This window comes from Helianthus annuus, chromosome 9, assembly GCF_002127325.2.
Source record: "Helianthus annuus cultivar XRQ/B chromosome 9, HanXRQr2.0-SUNRISE, whole genome shotgun sequence".
NCBI classification, from domain to species: Eukaryota; Viridiplantae; Streptophyta; class Magnoliopsida; order Asterales; family Asteraceae; genus Helianthus; species Helianthus annuus.
Window position 1 is genome coordinate 188,475,503 of NC_035441.2, and position 24,586 is coordinate 188,500,088.

Here is a 24,586-nt window from a genome sequence, read left to right on the forward strand (position 1 = left end):
ATTATTAAAGGTAGTTTAGAATCCTGAGATAAACAAAAACCTTGATGAATATTATAAGGAAATACAATCTCATAAAGGTTAATTAAAGGTAGTTTAGAATCCTGATAAACAAAAACCTTGATGAATGTTATAAGGAAATACAATTAATAATTAAATTGAGAGATTAATTAAAACAAAAGGGGGTCAACGCATACCTCTCAATCAAACAAACACGGTGGTTGACGCGGTCGTGTGGCGCCCAACATTTTGGCTGCTTATGTTCCCACAATAAATAAACTCCCGGTATTTATGTTTTAATGATTAGATTTTGTGCGCATACTATCTTTACCCTCTTTCTTATAATTTGTTGTTTGTTATATACATTGAATTCGTATACAACTCTTACAATTTGTTGTTTGTTATATACATTGAATTTGTTTACAACTCTAAATACACGCATGGTCTGATGCTAAAAAACTTTGGACGGTTGTGTGCAAAACACAACCTCCTACGTATTTCTGAGTTAAATAAAATGTTTCTCCAATTTACGTTTCTATCAGATGTTTTATATGATTCATGAGTGGGGGATTTTTTAAAGCCAAGGACTGTGCATATATAAGGTTTTTAAATGTTAGGGAATTTTGTAAACGCAGATAATTACTCCCAGATCAAATTATTTTGATGGTTCTCACGAATAATTAAATCAGATACAACTATGAATTCAAGAAATTGAACAATCGTATGTGTGTCTGAAAATTCATATGAACTAGTTAATGTGACCAAGAACCCTAATTTCGAATTTGGGGATGAAGGCCTGGTAACTGCTTTAGAAAATTATTTTTCCAAAAATTGTCATACTTTTTTAGATAAAAATTAAAGGCATTTAGGAGGCCATTTAATTATTTAAAATTATAACTGCCAAGAGGCTCTGCCCCTTAGACCCCGTCAATAGCTGCCACCCCTTAGACCCAGCTGCCAAAGGCACTGCCCCTTGAAACCCCTGCCCAAACACTTTGATTTATAACAACTCGAACAAGTGTACACTCCCGCACCTCCTAACTTGTTCAATGTATATTATAACTCAAACAAGTATGCACTCCCGCACCTCTGACAATGAAGTCAAGAGTGAGAGTGCAAATGAGAAAAAGAGGCCTTGATCTAGAGATGCACAAAACAGGTATTGGGCCAAACCCGGTTTCCGGAATGGTCAACAAGATTAAAACCATGCCACTCCTAGGCCAGGTATGGAACCGACTTCTAGGATTTGTCCGGTATTTCGGTTTCTTTAGAGTTTTTTTATTTTCAGTTTTTCAAACGGCAAACTTCTATATAAGAACATAGAAAACAGACCAACAAGGAACGGTGAAACCCAAAACAAATTAAGACATTGAAATCTCTCCATCTCTTCTCCTCCAAGTTAAGACTAGATAATATGAATCTTTTCTCTCTCTCTAGCCTACATATGAGAATGTAAAAGGTGTTCCAAGAATTTTGAAAAGAGATGGACAGCCATTACACACGAATACAGGATGATGTGATGGTAAACCTTGTCCCACTATTGATGATGTTAACACAGTAAACCACACATTATGAACAGATTGTTTTTTGACCAAAAATAGTGACTTTTAACATTAAAAAAGTAGCCTTGAATATGTTCTTATTCCCCATGGCCCATGAATACAACAAGAAAGCTCATGCCAAGAAAAAATAACCCAAACATTCACATTGGCAAACCCGAATCTGATAACCAACAAACAATATTCTAGAAGATCCTATGCACAGTTACTCATTGTGCACATGGGTGAGGGGTAGAACAGTAAAAAAAATTGCTTTGTTCCCAAAATTTTTATCACCCTCAACTCCATAAAAAAGGATTTGAGAACATAACACAATTTGCAATTAACAAAACGGATTAATCTAGAAAATATAGATGACCACCGTAACCGTTGATAGCACAAACTTCTGATCTCGGATTTGTTGATGGAGAAACTGCTTCGGAAATTTACACCTAGTCAACCAAAATTAATACATATTATATACATTTTATGGTTCTAACATGTTTATTAAATTTGCTGGATATTTATCATTTTATTATATAAGATGGAATATGCATAAATAACAAATTTATGGTTCTCCTGATACTTACCTCGCTGTAATGGAAGAGCCGGATATTTGTTATGTACATGGCAAAACGCTGCAAGTATTAACAACGGAATCATCAGTCTGATGGATAAGGGTATTTACAAAATTTAAAAATAAAAATAATATATGAAAACCGACCTCTTGAGAACAAAACCACGACAAATAGAAAAAACACATGAAGCATTGGTAATCAATTTCAAATGTCAGAGGAGGTACTGCTATCTGAAAACAAGACTACCATTCTGTTGTGTTCTTAAATTCTCGATAAGAGATTGGTAGAATGACTTCAGTGACTTCATATCGTTTCCCTGAAAATCAACATTCAAAACCATATTAACAATCAAGGAATGTAAGATAAGTAGAACCTAAACCTCAGAATCAAATCTAGGAACATGTTAGATGTACCTGCAGTTTCTGACAGTATTCCTCTGCTAATTCTTGAGGGCAATGTGCAGCAAGAAAACCTTTTGATACAAAATTAATGAGAAAATCATTTCCGAGTTTCTCATACATAACCTTCTGAGCCAGCACAATTTCTCCAAACAAAGAAACCTGCAAACATTCACAAAATTACAATGTTTCTTGGGCACCAATAAGGTGAGCTAGTTTACATGAGATTTGCATTTTACGCAACCCCGATAACCAAACTTCATATACAGCAATGTCCTGTTATCGATATTTAGCTTTGTTGCATGTGGTTCGCGGTGATAACATTCCGTGCCCTTGGCGACATCGAAACTTAAAGTAACTCGAAACTTATACAGTCAAATATTTGACCCAACTCATTATCGAGAAAATTTACGTCGATACGTAAACCAACTTGGATTTATAACGAAACATATGTAAAAATAAGCACGTTAGAAAAGTGTTTTTATACGTTAAACAAATGGTACCACACGTTGCGGCGGAGTCGAAACGTATAGTAGCTCGAATTTATACCGCCTAGTGAAAACGTATTATATCTGACCCGACTCGTTTCCGAACAAAACATAGACCAACAAAAGAACAAAACGTAGACCAATAAAAAACGTACATAAAAATAAGCACGAAAACGTTTTATATTTGACCCACATACATATAAATAAGCACGTAAAACTCAAGGGCGTCAAAATAACATTTTACAAAGTTTTTAGAAACCCAAGGGGTGTAAATGGCAACGCGAAAAGTTGAAGGGTTGAATACACAAAAAGAAAAAAAAAACATGACTGGCATTGTTGTAAATATGGCAAAAAAATGGAGGTTGTGTCTTAGCTACTATTTCTAAGACACCCTCTTTTGTTATATTAATTATTAATTAATTAATTAAAAATTCACACAAGTAATACTCTTCTTGGATTGGCGTATATAAGGATATTGGTATTGATTCTATTTCTTTGAAGTGCAAAGTATTGTCAATACTATTTTTAGTTTGATTACCAATCGAGGCCAACATGTTTTTTTTTCATTGTACTGAAGCAAAGGTTAACCAAGTTTAGTCTAATTTCCTTTTTCCTCGAATCACAGCAAAGTATTAGAAAAAATAAAAACAAATTCAACCAAACCAGACAAATTAACCAAAAAAAAAATAATAGAACTTACAGTATTTGCATCACGGAACTCGAAGGACTTGTCAAGCACACTGTACAAACAACAGTTTGTCGCAAAGGCTTCGATGACAAAAGTTTGAAACCCAGGCACCTGTATATGCTTGATATTCTTAGATACATGATATAACCATAAATCACCAGCATCGAAAACAAATACAGATAATGTATTATTACCTTTTCTGGCCTAGTGCACCAATCTTTAATCAGTCTAATAAATATTTGTACACAAGCCTACATACAACACAGAACAATAATTCATCAGATCCAAATGTCAGGTTCAAAACGAGAGATACACGCTGGGCTTAAAAAAGCGAGCTTTAAGCGCGCTTTAAGCGTGAAGCGATGAAGCGTTTGGAATAGCGCTTTTTTTGGTCTGAAGCGTCACAACATGTGAAGCGTTTTGAGGCGAGCTTTAAGCGCGAAGCGACCATGGTTTGAGGCGACGCTTCAGCCCAATCAGGTCACATTTGGGCCATTTTTTAGGCCCAATAGTCTTTAAATAGGGTTTAAATGAGGCCCTACTTCTTTACCCTAATAATCAGCCGCTATCTTTACTTGATTATGATGATTATTGATTAAAGACTATTTCGACAATATTTTTTTTTATTTTGAGCGCTTCGTATACGTGAAGCTCTCACTTCGCGCTTGAAGCTTCGCTTAAAGCTTTTGGAACCAAAACGCTTCGGAGCGCCTCGCGCTTTTTTAAACCAAGGATACACGCCCCACAAAAGGTTATTGCTAATATATATAAAAATGATTACCTTTCTAACAACAAGATCCTTGTGATTACAAGAAGTGAAGAGCAGTAACTGCATCATTGAATCCAAGTAGCCTTGACTTTTAGGAGAAAGAAACACTGAAGACAAATCATGTGTTGCCATCACATGAAGGAAAGTATAGAATGTTCGTTGAAGCTCTTGTAATTCACGGATTTCCTAAAACAAATGTATAATCCTTATTAAGTTGTGTCATGGGATTAAATGGAAGTACGCATTGGAATATTATATACCTCGGTGTTGCTACCAGGCCCAGATGGAATTGTATCCCTTGGTAGAATGCTAAATATCCTACCGCCAATAACAGGGTATACGTTCTCCAAAATATCTTGGACAGAAGTATTGAATTTGCATATAAGTTGATTTAATAGTACAAGAAATCCCACCAGTTCCTTTGGCTGCATAAAAAAATCATCTTTAGAAATCAAAATCCCCAACACTGAACATACATGAAGGGTGACAATACGAACAAAAAATAGCATTGCAATATAAGATATACACGTAATGGATATGTTAATATAAAAAATTAAGGACAATAGTTCACAGGGGCGGATCTATGCGTATCCCAGGGGTTGCCCGGGATACCCCTCAACTTTCATGGTGAAGTGCAAAAAAAAAAATCTTCGTTTTATGTATTGGATACCCCCTAAGCAAACATTAGGATACCCCAGACTACAAAGAGAGAAGAAGATAATGCGAGTAGATGACCATAATTTTCTTCTGATGGGGTGACACTGTGAGCGTGACGGCAGCTTCGTAGCAGCAGTGACGAATGATGAAGATGATGACACTTAAAACAAGCCGTGCACCCTATTTCGTTAATATACGGGCTTTTTAAAGTTAATTTTGTGGCCCATAATAAAATAATATCTATTTATTGAAATGGTGTTTGGGCCTGCACTTAAAAGTTGAAACACCGTCAGCTTTACTTGAGGATTCATATCCAATTTTGTTGGTGTAATCAATATCCATTTTGTAGGTGTAAATTGCATAAATTTTCTCTGATTTAGTATTAGAACATATGCATTTTCTCTGATTTATTTAGTATTAAAAACATGAAAAAGTGTATCGTACAAAATGCCTTATCGTACGAAGCGTACGCTATGGCAAGTTCGCATGTTATAACCCCAGAAAGGAAATCTCGCATGTTGAAAGAAAACAAAGATCGCACGTTGCTGAAAAAACCAAAATCGCATGTTTAAAAAAAATCGCTGTTGATACTGCATCTCGTACGCAGCGTACGTTAAGGCAGTTTGTACAATAACCGGCCTCTTAAAAAACATATGAGTTTATTTTGTTTTGTTATTGTTTTTATCTTATTTAGTTACTTTATTAAAGTTTCTACTTAATACCTTAAAAACATATGAGTTTATTTTGTTTTGTTATTGTTTTTATCTTATTTAGTTACTTTATTAAAGTTTCTACTTAATACCTTAATATGGTTATAGTGGTTGTAGTACATCTTAAAAAAATGAATATAATTTTGTGTTATATAAGGGTTACATTGTGACCCCCTAGTCATAAAAAGTCTAGTTCCGTCACAGCAAATGTATTCTAGCACAAAAGGGACGAAACTGGATTGTAGTTAGGGTTTAGTTACTAATGTTAGTTGTTACTGTGTATTTGATGGTATGAACGTATGGTAAAAATATATTCACATTGTATGTCTGTAAGGTAAAAAAATAGGGATGCCCCTGAACTTTCCTTCTAGTTCTGACACTGATAGTTCATGAATGAAAATTTTAAAGGCAGGTACATTATTAAATATTAATACCTCACTTTCAGCAAGTAACTGTTCCAAAGCCTTTGGGAGATAAGGGAATACGGATGATCCTAAAGTCTCCACCATCCTGTGAATAAATGCAGTAACCTGAGCGAAAAAGGGTAAGCAATCAGATTATAGAAACAAACTAGAAATATACACACAAAATAAAAAATAACAACAATCAACAAAAGGGTAAATTATACCGAATAGTCCTTTTAGTTTCATGAAAATTACAGAGTTCGTCCTTTCTACTTTAACAACTTACTGTTGAAACTTGTAACAGTAACAGCCCTTTATTTGGATTGTCATTATATAGCTACAAATAAAGGACTGTTTGTGTAACAAGTTTCAAAAGTAAGGACTATCGATGCATTTTAATGCAAAAAGAACAACACCCATAATTTTCATGAAACCATAAATAAATTTCCTGTGGTTTACTGTAATATTCGTAAATAAAAGTTATTTTTTTATAACAAAACGAATTAAAATTCTACATAGAATTTGATAATCAATTCTTAGATTATTTATCTAAAACTTTTGATAATTAAGTGTGTATATATGTTTTTATCATTTTTAATTCTTATACGATCATAACAAAAAAAAATAATGTTTAATTATCTTAAATTATTTTGAAATATACTTATAAATTAACATGACGTGTTGACCTTTTTAATTATATATATGTGTGCATGGTATAGATGAAAAGAAAAAAGAAATTGATAAAACAAGTTTTGACTTTCTTGTTCATCTAGTTCAAGTTGATAAATCCTGAACGAAACTTTAGCATCTTAAAAATCTATCGCTAACGAACCGATGATCACTCGTTCGTTTAAATGATCATATCAATCCTTTTAAACCCTTCAAACCCCTAACTGAAACCGCTATTGAGGGTCTCGAGTTTTTCCGTTGCGCCACACCTCCACCACAGGTAGCCGGGATAAGCATCGCAATCGCCATCACCATCAACGACTATTCGGTCCGTCGTCGCATTCTGCCATGGCCTCCTTTGTTCGCTGGAGTTTCTGTCGCGCCACTCATATGTCCGACACTACCAGTTCGGTCACTCAAAGTTCTCCAATCGGCGATCAGTAACTTTGACAGCCAGCGTGACACACCGTTTAACTCTACCACTCAGCCGCCATTGAACTGTTTCGTCGGGTTTTCTTTGTTATCTCTGTAACCGCACCGCATCTTCCGTTCATCTCCGTTGGGCAATCAAGGTACTAAATCAGACCCTCTTCGGACTCAGATATATACGTACGAGTTTTAGTTTCGTTTTGATTTTTCCGGCAATTATAACTTCCAAATCAAAGGTTTAACCGAATAATATAGGAATTTGCAAGAGAAAAGCACATATTTACGTTTCAGTTTTGTAAAAAAAAAATGGTAAGAAGTGGGTTTGATTTTGGTTACAGTATTTGACCTTCAAAGATGACATGCATGGGTTTTCTTAATTTGAATTTTGCTTTACATACCATGCCTGGTCCTCAAAGATGACATCCATGGGTTTCTTTATGTTGTCATACTTTGTCACTAAAGGCTTTGGAAATATATATGAACCTTAATAAATTAGGTATGTTAATATATTATTTTTACAAACTTGATTTTAGAAATTTAATGAATATGTTTTATAAATTTAAGACCATATTATTTTAATTGGATGACGACACAGTTTTGTTCGGTAAACATATAAATCCATGATAGAAATTTAATAAAGGTTGGGTGATAGTATACATGTATTGTAGATTTTGAACAGATATTAATCTTTGACATTCGAATAAGTTTTTTTTTATGCCGGGAATCTCTTAGCGAACGAATCATCTAACGTAAATAAATATTCATAAAACTGATTTGCGACGTAACGGGATTATAGGTTCTTGATTTTTCGAGATTGACTTGATTAATTGGTTTTGCTTTGCTTGCTAAGAAGGTACGGATTCTGTTTTCTTTTCATCGTAGTATACTTTTATATTTTCGTTACCCGTTGGTACGGATTCTGTTTTCTTTTCATTATAGTATTTTATTCAAGTCCGTTACTTTGTAGTACGGATGTTTTCGCTACTTGTCTCTGTTTCGTATTGTTATAAGACTAGTATATATTGTAGCATGCAATAGACCTTAGACCTTGTGCTCATTGTTGCATGTTCCTTTTAGACTTATGTCAAGATACTTTTATTTCTGATACGCTTTGTACTCTGTCACCCGAGCAATTATAAGTTACTTGTCGTTGGGGCGTCAACGACATGGCACTCATCGTGACGGTGCGTAACTAAAGTTCACGGCGTTTCTAGTTTGTGCTTGTGTAGCACATGGCCCCTAGAGGCGAATAGATCGATCTTAGCTCTGACTCCTGACTCCTGACTCCTGACTCCTGTTGAGATGGAATAATGTGTGTGCGCCTACACGCACCATCTCGGCGCATGGACTATAGCCATGCATGCCTCTGTTTAGGCTCGTGGGTGCTTCTATATTACGTGACTTGTTTATTATTACATGTTGTTATATGTTGTCACGTATGTCTTGTCTCTGTTATGTTATGATATGTTATATGCATCAGATTATGTTCAGTATCTGTTATCTGTTCAGTATAAGTTTTGGGATTCAAGTTATATAAGTATCTGATTCAGTGCCTAAATCTAGACTTGTTTAACGTCAGTACCGTTCATGTTTCTGTCCGCATGTCTGTCTTACTTTTACTGTTGATTTCTCCGTTACTGGGCAACTTTTTGGCTCAGCCGTATTTTCTTTCTTGTGTTTGTCTTATGTGTTTACAGGTAATCGGGGGAAACAGGGATGAGTGAGAGGAATTTGAAGTTCAACTTATTAAAGTTTTTCGTTTTCTTTTTATTTCAGTAATTGAATAATATAAGACTTAGGTTTTCTGGTGGATTCGAGACTCTTGTTTCTTGGTTTCTATCGTTCATTGAAACTCTTTGGTTTTTGATATCTGTAATAGTGACATGCCAGTCCGTTCTGGGTTGGGGTGTTACAGTTATGGTATCAGAGCCAAGGCTCTTTCCTGTAGAAAAGTTAAACCTTAAAAACAACCTGTGAGTTAATGGGTAGACGTTGGGTTAGGATTTCGACTTTCAATCAATCTTCTTACTCATTAGTTTGTCGTCTTTGTGTCTATCTGATTAAGGCGTTTCTTTTGTCAATCACTACTAGATCTGCTTATGATCATGTTCACTATCTGATTTTGTTTATGTATCGGGTATAACTATTTGATACGGTATCCGCATTGGTTTTGGGTTGTTATTTGTCTTAGTGCCATGTTTGTTTTAGATTTAGATTGTAGATTATGTGTTTAGCTTTATATTTGTCAACACATGTTTTAAGTGTCTGTATCAGTGTTTGTTTTGTTTTGTTTTCTTTTGTTTTGTTTTGTCTCCTGTTCCACATCAGTTTTACGTTTATCAAGATAAACTCTTCTACGTTTGTTATCTTTTTGTTATGTCTTAAAATTATAACAATTGACCATGTTTTCCTTATCGTTAGTATTCCTTTCCTTACAATTTGAATAGGTCATTGAGATGCATGGCGGGGGGACAATTAGGGCACGGTTGTAAGATAATTGACAATTACGGTCATGAACGTAATCGTGAATTATAGGTACATATGTGCGCTTTTAGATTCCTGTTATGTAGATTGATGTCTATCCGAATCCACTTATGTCTTAGTACTCTTATATTTCATATGTTTGATATCTTTGTCCGATCTCATATGAATTTCGGTCCGAGTTAGTACTCGTTTACTTGTCACCTTAAAAGTTCAGTATTAATAAAGTACCATATTTTGTATCTAAATCTATTATGTTTGTTATGTATCCGTTATGTTGATATATGTGTGTCATTTATGCTTAACAATTTCGAGGACGAAATTTTTTTTAGTGGGTAAAATTGTAATATTCGTAAATAAAAGTTATTTTTTTTATAACAAAACGAATTAAAATTCTACATAGAATTTGATAATCAATTCTTAGATTATGGGGGTGTTTGGGATTGCGTTTTCAACCTGATTATTTGATTATTGTGTTTTGAAATCGCAAAAAAATCTATTTTGAGTGTTTGGTAAAAAATTAATAAAAAGTGATTTTTTACGTTTTGTAGAGTTCAAAACGTGATAATCCATAAGTAGGTCACCCCTTGCTGCAGGAAAACGTGATAATCCAAAAACTGATTATTTACGTTTTCACTTATTTATTTTTTTGAAATATATATACTTGCCAAACACTCAAATAGTTAATTATCTGATTATTGTGATATCAAACAACATAATCAAATCCAAACAATGTTGATTATCTGATTATTGTGATATCAAACAACATAATCAAATCCAAACACTATCTTTCTGCAGCACGTTTTGTTACAGCTAATTATCTGATTCTGATTATTCAAAACGCATAATCTATTTTCAAAACTCAACCCCAAACACCCCCTATTTATCTAAAACTTTTGATAATTAAGTGTGTATATATGTTTTTATCATTTTTAATTCTTATACGATCATAACAAAAAAAAATAATGTTTAATTATCTTAAATTATTTTGAAATATACTTATAAATTAACATGACGTGTTGACCTTTTTAATTATATATATGTGTGCATGGTATAGATGAAAAGAAAAAAGAAATTGATAAAACAAGTTTTGACTTTCTTGTTCATCTAGTTCAAGTTGATAAATCCTGAACGAAACTTTAGCATCTTAAAAATCTATCGCTAACGAACCGATGATCACTCGTTCGTTTAAATGATCATATCAATCCTTTTAAACCCTTCAAACCCCTAACTGAAACCGCTATTGTGGGTCTCGAGTTTTTCCGTTGCGCCACACCTCCACCACAGGTAGCCGGGATAAGCATCGCAATCGCCATCACCATCAACGACTATTCGGGCCGTCGTCGCATTCTGCCATGGCCTCCTTTGTTCGCTGGAGTTTCTGTCGCGCCACTCATATGTCCGACACTACCAGTTCGGTCACTCAAAGTTCTCCAATCGGCGATCAGTAACTTTGACAGCCAGCGTGACACACCGTTTAACTCTACCACTCAGCCGCCATTGAACTGTTTCGTCGGGTTTTCTTTGTTATCTCTGTAACCGCACCGCATCTTCCGTTCATCTCCGTTGGGCAATCAAGGTACTAAATCAGACCCTCTTCGGACTCAGATATATACGTACGAGTTTTAGTTTCGTTTTGATTTTTCCGGCAATTATAACTTCCAAATCAAAGGTTTAACCGAATAATATAGGAATTTGCAAGAGAAAAGCACATATTTACGTTTCAGTTTTGTAAAAAAAAAATGGTAAGAAGTGGGTTTGATTTTGGTTACAGTATTTGACCTTCAAAGATGACATGCATGGGTTTTCTTAATTTGAATTTTGCTTTACATACCATGCCTGGTCCTCAAAGATGACATCCATGGGTTTCTTTATGTTGTCATACTTTGTCACTAAAGGCTTTGGAAATATATATGAACCTTAATAAATTAGGTATGTTAATATATTATTTTTACAAACTTGATTTTAGAAATTTAATGAATATGTTTTATAAATTTAAGACCATATTATTTTAATTGGATGACGACACAGTTTTGTTCGGTAAACATATAAATCCATGATAGAAATTTAATAAAGGTTGGGTGATAGTATACATGTATTGTAGATTTTGAACAGATATTAATCTTTGACATTCGAATAAGTTTTTTTTTATGCCGGGAATCTCTTAGCGAACGAATCATCTAACGTAAATAAATATTCATAAAACTGATTTGCGACGTAACGGGATTATAGGTTCTTGATTTTTCGAGATTGACTTGATTAATTGGTTTTGCTTTGCTTGCTAATAAGGTACGGATTCTGTTTTCTTTTCATCGTAGTATACTTTTATATTTTCGTTACCCGTTGGTACGGATTCTGTTTTCTTTTCATTATAGTATTTTATTCAAGTCCGTTACTTTGTAGTACGGATGTTTTCGCTACTTGTCTCTGTTTCGTATTGTTATAAGACTAGTATATATTGTAGCATGCAATAGACCTTAGACCTTGTGCTCATTGTTGCATGTTCCTTTTAGACTTATGTCAAGATACTTTTATTTCTGATACGCTTTGTACTCTGTCACCCGAGCAATTATAAGTTACTTGTCGTTGGGGCGTCAACGACATGGCACTCATCGTGACGGTGCGTAACTAAAGTTCACGGCGTTTCTAGTTTGTGCTTGTGTAGCACATGGCCCCTAGAGGCGAATAGATCGATCTTAGCTCTGACTCCTGACTCCTGACTCCTGACTCCTGTTGAGATGGAATAATGTGTGTGCGCCTACACGCACCATCTCGGCGCATGGACTATAGCCATGCATGCCTCTGTTTAGGCTCGTGGGTGCTTCTATATTACGTGACTTGTTTATTATTACATGTTGTTATATGTTGTCACGTATGTCTTGTCTCTGTTATGTTATGATATGTTATATGCATCAGATTATGTTCAGTATCTGTTATCTGTTCAGTATAAGTTTTGGGATTCAAGTTATATAAGTATCTGATTCAGTGCCTAAATCTAGACTTGTTTAACGTCAGTACCGTTCATGTTTCTGTCCGCATGTCTGTCTTACTTTTACTGTTGATTTCTCCGTTACTGGGCAACTTTTTGGCTCAGCCGTATTTTCTTTCTTGTGTTTGTCTTATGTGTTTACAGGTAATCGGGGGAAACAGGGATGAGTGAGAGGAATTTGAAGTTCAACTTATTAAAGTTTTTCGTTTTCTTTTTATTTCAGTAATTGAATAATATAAGACTTAGGTTTTCTGGTGGATTCGAGACTCTTGTTTCTTGGTTTCTATCGTTCATTGAAACTCTTTGGTTTTTGATATCTGTAATAGTGACATGCCAGTCCGTTCTGGGTTGGGGTGTTACATTTACTCTAAACAAAATAATTAAATAACTAAAAAAATCTCTACTGTACCTTTGAACGCAAGGTTTCTACTTTGGGGAAAATTATGAGGATTTGTAGAAGCACATCAAGTGTCTGCAACAGAAAACAACACATTATGAAAATTGCAGTTTAAAACAAAAGATTAGCATTAACTAGATCATGTGAATCAACGATAAAATACATGGATATAAAATTTCAATTTTCCATCAGGAGAAAAATTAAACGGCGTTTGAAGCGACAATGCAATATACCAACAAGAAAACTTTAGCTGCAAAATTATAATTTAAATGTGTGAAATGACAAATAGACATGATTACGAACCTGCTTAAACATGAGGCCAATGGCAGGGCGACTAGCAGTTACAAGGCGCTCACTAAACCCCTGTGAAGATGCGGGAAAGGATTAAGTTACAAAAAGTCACAAAATAACTAATATGAAATAAAAGTATGTAAGAGTATGATAATTTGCTGGATAATAAAACCTTGCTAAGTGCATTAATGGCCATAATGATTTGTTGAATATTGGCAACTTTTGATGGTGAATCTTCTGAGTTTTGAATTCTAGAGCCCGCAATCAATATCTCAACCTAACTCATTACACCATACGCGCATTATGATTATATAATTCAAATAAAAATCAAGTTATACATCGTTATTGCATAAATTGGTTTTATGTATCATAAGAAGAAAGAGTAAAGCTTTAACCTGTTGACAAAGAGGAGTAAGTAGAGATGACAGATACTCTGATTGCTTTTCTAGTGGCACATCTTCCATTCCAATTAACAAACCAATTGCCTATAAAAAAAAATAAATAAATAAATAAAAAAGTTGTAGAAACATAAAATGAAAAAGGGACCACCACAGTTACCTCAAAAATGTGACTACCATCTTCAGATCCAGAAAGTTCCTTTGAAGCATAATCCATATTTGTGAACTGAGAAACTGTATCGTGCAGACTCTGCACAAAAGACATGTACCATATCGTTTAGAATTAACTATACGAATAATGTATGTAGAGGCCACACAAATATTTCATTACCTGCAAAATTGTTTCTATGAACGGGACAAGCTTTGATTTGAGAAGTTTCACAACCCTCATAAAAAGATAACTTGCTCTTCGACTCACTTTCACATTTGAATGGTGTATACCTCGATCATCAAGAAACGCAGCTAAAACCAAAGGAATGTATTGATTGTTTTCAAGGACGAACTTCATGTATCTTGTTATTGTATCAAGATACACCAATGCAACCAGCCGGTTAGAATGGCAAGGAAATTTTGTTGATAGAAGCATCGGTACGAGTTCTCTTAAGATCCCGCTACCCGTTTTCATTGCTTCTTCACTTAAAGATTCCCCATATGCATAGAATAAAGACAAAGCAGCCTCGACTTCTTCAACGTTAACATCAAGAGAGGACCCCACAGCACTTGATAGCGAGTTTCTTATGAATATTTGTGTTACATCTGGTGCTACTCGGCCTACACTACGTAGCAACACAAGCAGATCTTTTCTATGCTCCGCCATCCTATCTTCCTCTTCTTTTCCTACTTTATCCAGCACATCAAGATTATCGCGGTACATCGGATCATATCTGATTTGCATTCGGATCACCTCTAATATTTGACCCACGTGGTAAAGTTGACTTTCGGTCAACGGAGAAGGGGTTTTCATAGTGGCAACGTATCCGGAAAGAAACTGCACAATGCTAAAAGTTGTGTCGATTTCACAGTTCTGCATTATGTAAAAAACGGATGGCAAAACTTCGTTTAGAAGATCAACCGAAGCCCGCTTGAGATCTCCATTCTTAATATTCTTTACACAATCTAAAAGCTCAGACGCGTAGCCTGTAAGTAAAGAGGCTAACCCCGATACAAACTCAGAGTCACCATCAGCGGCTACTAACCCAAAAACCCGACTTATTTGAAGGTTTTGTAGAAGGGTTAGTTTCGCTTGTGGGTCCATACGTTTGGAAACCACAGCAAGAACACAACCGGATGCAGCACATCTTAGTTGATCCGGCAATCCTTCTACCAACATTAGTTCAAATAACAGTGGGAGAAAAGTATTGTTTGCAATTAAACCGATTTCAATCCAAGAAATGTATCTCCGCATTGTATCTAAAACAAACGCACATAGTTCAGAATCCGAATTCTTATACAAAGACACAATGTCATACCAGGCATGAACAATTTGACCAACACACTGCAGTCTCATCGCATCCTTAATTTTCCCAGATATAACACCCTCTTCCGGAGCCCGTGGATAGTCCTGACTAATCAATTCATCATCCAAAGCATTTAAAACACGACAAAACATATCGATCACCGCACCACCTTTGTTCAAATTTGGGATAAAATCAAGAAAAACCGACGACCAGACCTCCGGATACTCATAATAGATCAGAGTAACCAATATCTGAGCCAGCTTATTCCTAACGTAAGGCGGACTATCCAAAACCTTAACCGAATTAGCATTACTATCAACTGTTTCATAACACGCCATCGAAAACACCGATTTCCTAACGAAATTCTTCTCTTCGGTACTCATTCCAGAGTACCGAGCACGCACGACTTCGTGCAAACATTGTAAGCACCAAAACTGAACTTGCACAAGCTTTGAAAAACACAAACGTTCGATACATATGCTACAGATTGATGGACTGTCTTTGATTTGTTGACAAAATGCACCTGCTTGTGATTTCAATACCGATGTAACAGTCCCCGATTCATCGAAGATGATAAGTATCGCCTTTTCCAGATCATCCATTCGTACAACTTCAACAATCTAACAATCTAATAATAATGATGATGATGATGATAAACCCTAACGCAAAACCTCAGACTCCTTACACGGCTCTGAATGTAAATCAACAGACTTTAACGAATCGAATGAATTAAATAAGTGAAACCTAGATTACCTTTTCGATAGCAAAACCGACCGATCTTGGGACACAGAAACTAGGGTTTCTCTACAGAGATGATAGAATGGAATAAAAAAACAACAAATAAATGGTTTTTTTTCGGCGTCTAGGGTTTGAGATTGAACAAGTGACAGGAATAGAGAGAGAGGGGTTAAAGATTTGGGGTGATTTTTAACGAGTTTTGGGGTTTGTGAGTGAAGAAGAAAATAAGAATGGGGGGTTTTATTCGGCTAAATACACCGCCACCCATAAACCCATATATTTATTTATTTATAGGGCATGACTTTTGAGGTTTTGTCACATATCTTTGCTTTGCTTTGCTTGGCTTGGAGTTTGTGAATCTTATTTATCTTCGAGATTTTCTTTAAATCTGGCTAATTAAGGAGTATATTATGACAATGAATATGTAATATTTTATGGATTTTGTTTTCATCTTGATATAAAAAATAATCAAGGTTTTATTAATAAATGTTTTTATTAAGTTATCCTATAAAAATTATGTGTTATGGTTACGTTATCCTATAAAAATTATATATTATGGTTACAAGAGAGAGTGTGAGGAGTTGCCACGTCATCACGGGGAGATCGGAAACACCACGGCCCCCACACCCACACCCCTCATGTTTTCGTGGTGAGAGGGAACCCAACCTCTCGTTTATCCTTGATCTACTTTCAGTTTCTATCCCTTCTTCCTCTCTATATATAATAATAAATAAATAAATAAATAAAGATAGAAAAAAGAGGGCGAAAGATGTGACATGGGTATAACACAACACAGGTTATGTGATGGTGGTGAAGGATGAAGGAGTTGGTGACATGACATTATGAGGTGATGGTGAGAGATGAGGGGTTAGTATAACACATATCCTAACATCTAGTTGAGATTTGTTGTTTTATTTTCCTGTGTTTCATATTTATATCACTTGTATAGACTTCCTAATCCACGAGTCCGTCGCATATATTTGAACGGGTTGGACAATATACTTGGATCATATACTATAGCGTCTTATTATTTATATTTATGGTTGCTTACCCTTTTTAATGTTTGGTCATGATACGAAAAAAAAATGCGTACCTAAAATCTATGAGACTATTAGAGATTGTTATGTCATTATGCAAGTAACAATATGAGAAAGTAATGTTTAACATTGGTTTTAAAAGTTTTTGTTTGTAAAGAAAAGCATACCACGCATGTTTGTTATTAGACCATTAGAGATTGTTATGTCCATACAAAAGTAACAATATTAAATTGTCTTGTACCAACATATTTATTCCTAAATATCACCCAATCAACTTGTACCCAGGGGCGGATCTATGTTAAAAGAACGGGTTCCCAGGAACCCATTCGGTTTGTAATTTTTAGTGAAAACCTACATAAAAAATCAAAAGGAACCCATAAATAAATTGTGAGTGAACCCATATCACAAATGTGTGTGCTGTAGAACTGGTTCGAGGCGCCCTTTTAAACTTGGAGATCACAAGTTCGATTCCCACATTGCTATATATTGCTTTTTTCTTTCTGTTTTTTAAATTGTCAGACCCATATTATGGTTAGTTAATAGTTAGTGTGTGGTGTTTTAAACAGTTAATGGCATGCAACTTAAACAGTTAATACAGTAGTAGAAAAGTCAGTATCAACATCCAAATAGCTAGTACATAATTTACATAAGATCAACCCACAAACTCAAAACACAAGCTATTAGTGTTCTTATACTATACATAATAATAGGATATATGCACTTTTGAAACATAAGCAGGCTTGAATTTCAACTCAAACACTACGTCTAGTTAAAACAATGAAAGTCTCTATTTTGCACTTTTAGTTTTTGAATCAATATGTGACCAACTTTACCCAACCTGTTTTGATTGATTGATTGATGTGATCTGACCCGACCCGAAATTTTTGGTTGTGAGAAATTTAACCCAAAACGACCCGAAATTTTAACGTTTGATGTTGAGAAATTTGACTACTGAAAAAAGGGAACCCATAGGAAAAAAATCCTGAATCCGCCACTGCTTGTACCTACAAGAATTTGAACTTACACCATATTTGTGTTTGGCAACCGTCGGTACCACTAAACTACAAGGCAGTAAGCAACAATATGAGATTTGGGTCTTGGGATCTTTGGTTTCAAAAGTTTTTGCTTGTAAATAAAAGTTGTTATTGGTTTCAAAAGTTCTTTGCTTGTAAATAAAAGCTATTAGGATATGTGTATGACTTTACCAAACTAATTAATAATTCATCACGAGTGGTTCAAAAGTAAAGACATGTCTTTTGAGATGGAAAGACGTGGAATTCGGAAAGTTGCAAACAATGTTAACTTGGGTGTCAAGTTCATAGATTGTGATGTGACATGGAATATGGTTACTTGCACACAATGTTAACTTGGGCATCAAGTTTTCGTATGTTGACTTTTTAATTCTAAAATGGTCTAAAAATATTAATGGACTTTTTTCTTGCTCGCAGAGCTTGCTTGATAAAGCAAAAAAAAAAAAGTTTGGTAATAAAGGGGTATTAAGGGAATGTAGAAGTGTAAGGATCTAGGTTGTGTTTTATATAACATCAAATTAAATAGACGTGAGCAACTGAGCATCTATATGTTTTGCCTTTTTCATATTTTCTTGAAAAACTTAAACATGTTTGTCTTATGTTATATGAAAACGATGACGTGCTAAATGCTAACCGCTAACCATAATTATTCAAAACTTAAAACAACTGAGCATCTATGTGCGTCGTTTCTTTCTTTATTACTTACATATCCCCACATAACGGTTTTAGGTTTTAATTCATCTTGACCATTTTCAATTAACCTATAGGCCCAATCTGTTACAGACTATTGTAAAACAATACCACCACTAATCGATATAAGCATAAGCAATCAGATCAATTCATGATGTAATCTGATCTATGGCCCAAATACTGTAAAGCCCCAATGACAAATTCATTTAATTGAAGAAAACCTAACTAAATAATAGGTCCATCATCAATTAAAAATACAGGCCCAAAACTAAATGTAAATTATATATAACCAATAAAATACCCCATCGTATTAAAATAAAACGAGTCTGCACTTTCGCATCTTCTAAGTCGTGTATTTTTAATAAGATCAACTCGATTGACAAGTTAATTCAATATCACCAAAATCCGTTAATAAATCTGATATTACCAACAAAGGCCTTTATAGACAAGGACACAATTCACAATTGTTGCCTTTGTAGCCCGATATCTAACCCGGCATGGGTCAGGTACAATTCAGTTATATCCAGCATACCATTGAGTGACTTATGTTAAGAAAAACACGTAGTGTTTGATTTAAATGAATGCGATAAATTCATGTTAATCTTATATAAGATTTTGTCTTGTTCGAATATATATAACTAACTCAAACTCCAAGAACTTTTTCAATTATAAATCTTTGTGGTATGGTCTTTATTGTTAATTATACGCTTTAGTTAGGCTACAATATGATATGATATATAATTCATGTGCGTTACTAATCTTTGTGCGTTAGGATGAGTTAAAGCACAATCTCTTAATTTACATACGATCCAAACACGAATACAACTAGTTATGTTGAACATAAATCATGATAAAGTAGACGGATCTATGAGTTTTGGTCATAAGAGGGGCTAGCTCTACACCATGCTTATGAACTGATTAAGTCAGGGCATACTTTCAGTTACTGGTAATAAAAGGACCATGACTACTCATCATTTTCTATTTTTTATTAATTTGTTTATAATTATTACGTGTAACAACCAATAGGAATATATTCTGATTAGTGATTATATTAGAAGAAATATCCCATGTAACCAAAGAACCAAAATATGTTGTGTTAAAACTTAGCATTGCCTTAACATGACCCTAGGCTATGTTATTATAATAACTGGTTAAAATACATCTTTTACGTGTTTTTATCCTTAATTTTTTACCCGTAAAACTATATAAATAATAAATAAAAGTAGAAACTGTAATTAAAAAAAAAAAACTAGAAATATTGGGCTGTGTCTTTAGCCTTTACGTGTGAAGCGGTCCTTTGCATCTTTTGGGCCACCCGTATCTCTAAAGTCCTAGCTCAGTAGCCCAGTAAGCGAATCCCAGGTCACATAGTTAATTTCGAACAACCTCTTTCAGTGCACTCCCTAGTTACTTGTTAGAACTAGTAACACTTTCTAACCTGTGAAACAGTTGTGATTAAATATGCTATTTACTATTTAGTAGTTGATATCTCTGTAAAGGTGATATGGGTTGTGGGTGTTACCTTAAAATGAAAATACTAAGGTGGCGTTTGTTTCGTAGGAATTCAATGGAATTTAAAGGAATTATAATCTAAATTCCATCTCTTACTATGTTTGGTTCACAAAATTTGATGGAATTGAAATCTCAATTTCAATCTTCATGTGTTTGGTTGACAATGGAATTAGAATTGGAATTAAGCATGAATTCCTTCAAATTCCTTTAACTAAAGGAATTCAAGATCCTTCCTATATGTGAAGGAATTAAAGTAAATTCATTGGAATCTTCGACCATTTCGGCCCGAACGCTTTTGACCTATACTGTTTCAATCCGAACCGTTTCGACCCGCACTGTTTTCGACCCGTACCGGTTTCGACCCGTACCATTTCGAATCGAATTGTTACGGCCCGTACCGTTTCGAATCGAACCGTTTCGGCGCGAACTGTTTCTACCTTAACTGTTTCGGCTCGAACCATTTCGACGCGACCTGTTTCCACCCGTATCGTTTTGAAGCGAACCGTTTTGACCCGTACCATTTCAACCCGTACCGTTTCGGCGCGAATCGTTTCGATCCGTACCGTTTCAAAGCGAACCGTTTTGACTCGAACCGTCACGAGCCGTACCGTTTTGGCGCGAACCGTTTCGACCCGTACCTTTTTGACGCAAACGGTTTTGACCGGCACCGTTTTGAATCGAACCGTTTCGACCCGTACCGTTTCCACGTGTACCGTTTTGAACCGAACGGGGGTTATGAGTGTTGGGGTGATGGATTCCAAGTCATTTGACAACCAAACACAACAACAATAGAATTGAGATTCCAATTCCAATTAAAATGTTAAAATTCGAAATCCGATTTCTTTAAATTCTAATTGATATACAAATTCCAATTTCAATTCCAAAACATTCCGCAAACCAAACGCCCACTAAATATGGCATTCAGGTTTAAAGGTGACAATTCATGATATAATTTGAAATTACAAGGCGAATAAGAAAAAATAAACTGGTTTGTTTTAGATTGCATAACATATTTGTTAATTAACCCGAAAACGACTCAGTTATCATGTTGATAATGTTGGCTAAGTAATGGACTAAGGGGCTGTTTGGTAGCCTTTTAATGACCATTCAGATGCTACCTCTTAATGTTTTAAAACCTCTGAATGGATAAGAGGTAGCCTCAAGTCTGAATGGTTAAGAGGTAACCTCTGAATGGTAAATCATCACATGTCACATTTTTCTACCTTCTCATTGGTAAAATTCTTAATAGTTCCATTAAGATGTAGGCTCTTAATAATCATTCAGAGGCTACCAAACAGCCCCTAACTTGTTAACCCATTAAAGGTCATCTTAAAATTTTTAAAGGGTCTATTTGAAAAATGTTATCATTTAAAGTTTTATTTTTATTTATCTTTTTTAACAACAATGAGTTTGAAAGTGTTTTGAGTATGTTTGAGCTAACTAGTGAGTTTGAATTGATGTTATACACTTCAAATTAGGTGTCATATATACCGTCTTAAAGGCCAGGCTTTAAATTTCTTTTTCTCAATTCTCATTTCCATTCTCATTTTACACGGTCTTTAAAATCAATCATAGTATTTTTCCCGTGTACAAACCAGATGCCATCGTATTCTCCTCCTCACCATCTTGTTTCGAACTCTAGCTTGGACAGCAAAGGTTAAAGCTATACATATATACACAATCAAACACATACATTTTTCATAAACATGAGATAATTTGGATAAAACCCAGAGCAAACTCATCATATTAACGAAAATTACATTTATTTTCTCACGTTTGGTAACCGGACAAAAACACTTTGATTTACATACCAATTAAAGATATAATTTTAGGGAGTAGGGATATAAGAACATTCAAAGTTGGGTGGGAGGATTTTGGCATCATATTCCCTATTCCCTAATAAATACAAAGAAAGTGACATTGAATGAAGTTAAGAGGTATATTCATCGCAAGAGACGTGAACGATTCTTAAAAGTAACACACATATACAAAATTAGAATTACGTATGCATATAATTTTCTCAATTTCTCGTGTGCACGTTTTGTGAATGAGACAACTATTGCTTTTTCGACCCGTATTTCACGCCTAAACATAGATTTGGTATGCTGGTTTTGTTTGTCCATAAATTTTAATAGCAAATAAAGATGGTATATTTAATCTCATATCCACCGGTAATAATATCTGATTTTTATATATTATTTGATTTTGTTTTTAACAATAAGTTCGCATTGTAACTGCAATATCCCACTCCTCATACTAACTAATATATTTATTGTGAGCTAGGGATGAGCTTGATATCGGTACCATCGGTACCAAATTTTCTGGTATTGAATATACCGGTACCGAAAATGTCAAAAATTGGGTACCAGAAAAAATTGGTACGGGAAATTCAGTACCGCTACCAGTACCAAATACCATATGCTCATCCCGACTATGATCTGACATTCACATGTTTGTTTTTCTCTCCACCTAAAAATAGTTGCAAGTTATAATATGCTCATCAATACCCGACTAATGCGCCTAAACTATGTTTATGGTATAGATAAGACGAGTCATTTTTTATGAATCCAACATTTTGTATAGCCATGACTAATGTGAGATTTGCATAAGATATTACATAAATAAAGTGACAAGATAAAGTAAAGTAGATTTATTTTGAGCGACCAACGAAACGAAAGCCCGATCACCCGGCAAAAGGCCACCCACGCCCGCGAACACAGACGACGCTAGTAACCTGGCCCACCACCATTACAGAGAAAACTAACCACCTAAAGTTCACTGTGGTAAAACCGAATTTTTTTTGTGCAGACGAAACTCGAACCCATGACTTTCAGTTTGAGGTGTCATAGGATTACCAATGCACCAAAAGGTGATCGCCAAGTATTAGAAATTAGAACATGTTTTAAGAAACTATTGAACACTCCTAATACCTCCAAAATAATGGTCGGTTGATAGTGTGGTGCAATATAGACCGTCAAAACTCAAAACCCTAAAAGAAAATGTCAGCCTTCACCGTCAATATGAAAGCTTGTGAGTTGTGACACCGGTTGACTTATCACGTTTCCGGCTGTTTTCCTCGTTCTTCTTTGATTGGATGAACAACTTTGTCATTCCAACCTTCAGTTTGAAAATAAAGCAAGTACCTCCAAGATTCTAGGAATTAACTGAACCACTAGTCCTTGAGGTTTACAAATATTGCATCTTAGGTACTTCTTCAAGATTCATGACTATTTCCTGTGTTGTAAAAATCAGGACTAGTCGGCGATTAATCGCCAGTCGGCCATAAACTGGGAAATTTTTCGTTAGTTGGTAGTCGGACCAAATCGAGCCTAGTTAGCAGGCCAAAAATCGACCAGTTTCCAGCCAAAACCTGTAAATTCCGGTTAGTTTCTAACAAAATCATGTGAATTCCAGCAATTAATCTTGTATACTTTAAAAAATAAGTTGTGGAAGGGTTAAAACTTGTCTACTGTAAATATTTACCCATAAAAATGTGTAAATCTATACATAAAACAAAAAATTACATATAAAAAAACCTCAATCCGATTAATCGCTAGTTAGTAACTCACCAGCCGACTGGCGCCTAGTGCTTTTTACAACCTTGCTATTTCCTTATATTTAATTTCGTAAACTTTGGTGTTTGTCTTTTCTAAACAATCGTTCTCCGTAGCCAAGAACATGTATACAAACACGTGTTTGATTCCTCTTTTTAGCATTGGTATTTGTCTTTTCTATATTCCATTGATTATCTATTACACAACTAGGCTATCACCCGAGAACATCCCGGGATAGGAAAATTTAATTTTCAATAATAAAAAGTACATAAACAAACATTTTCAAACTCATTAGCATCTTCTTTCTCTTCCCACAATAATTTACTTGTTCGGTTTCATCAGTATCTTATCTTTGTCTCCATGTGTATTCATTATTTTCGTGTAAAGCTAATAACCTTTTAATTCTTAATGAGATCACAGTATAAAAATGTTTTGTAAATCCATACAAAATGTTATATTGTTTGTTTTTAAATTATATTATATTATGCTTTTACTTGAATTTTAAACTAATAAAATTCATAAACATATTATAAACAACATGTTTTAGGAAATTATATTTATTTTGTTTTCTTTTTTCTTTTACTAAGACTCATCGATTAATGTCAAACATGGTACTCTAATCATTGTGATGAAATCCTTACACAACAAATGATAAATTGATTAAGTTAAAAGGAAAAAGATATTGG

At 34.7% G+C, this 24,586-nt stretch overlaps 1 protein-coding gene across 1 annotated transcript; it reads right to left on the bottom strand.

The window, feature by feature from the left end:
* Positions 1-1,676: 1,676 nt before the first annotated feature.
* LOC110880268 (exportin-T) lies at positions 1,677-16,341 on the bottom strand. Its single transcript, XM_022128850.2, has 15 exons — positions 14,213-16,341; positions 14,042-14,131; positions 13,879-13,968; positions 13,656-13,760; positions 13,496-13,555; positions 13,205-13,267; positions 6,258-6,353; positions 4,717-4,881; positions 4,469-4,642; positions 3,882-3,938; positions 3,700-3,798; positions 2,527-2,673; positions 2,260-2,429; positions 2,126-2,173; positions 1,677-1,987 (listed from the first exon to the last, which is right to left on the bottom strand). The coding sequence occupies exons 1-13, from the start codon at positions 15,938-15,940 to the stop codon at positions 2,340-2,342; spliced, it is 2,964 nt and encodes a 987-aa protein (XP_021984542.1). The 5' UTR covers positions 15,941-16,341; the 3' UTR covers positions 1,677-1,987; positions 2,126-2,173; positions 2,260-2,339.
* Between the last annotated feature and the right edge of the window lie 8,245 nt (positions 16,342-24,586).

Coding starts and splice junctions, on each gene's coding strand:
- LOC110880268 (XM_022128850.2), bottom strand. CDS start 15,940: ATGGATGATCTGGAAAAGGCGATACTTATCATCTTCGATGAATCGGGG. Junction 4,882..6,257: donor AGTTACTTGCTGAAAGTGAG/GTATTAATATTT, acceptor TTTTTTATGCAG/CCAAAGGAACTGGTGGGATT. Junction 2,674..3,699: donor AGTTCCGTGATGCAAATACT/GTAAGTTCTATT, acceptor GAATGTTTGCAG/GTTTCTTTGTTTGGAGAAAT.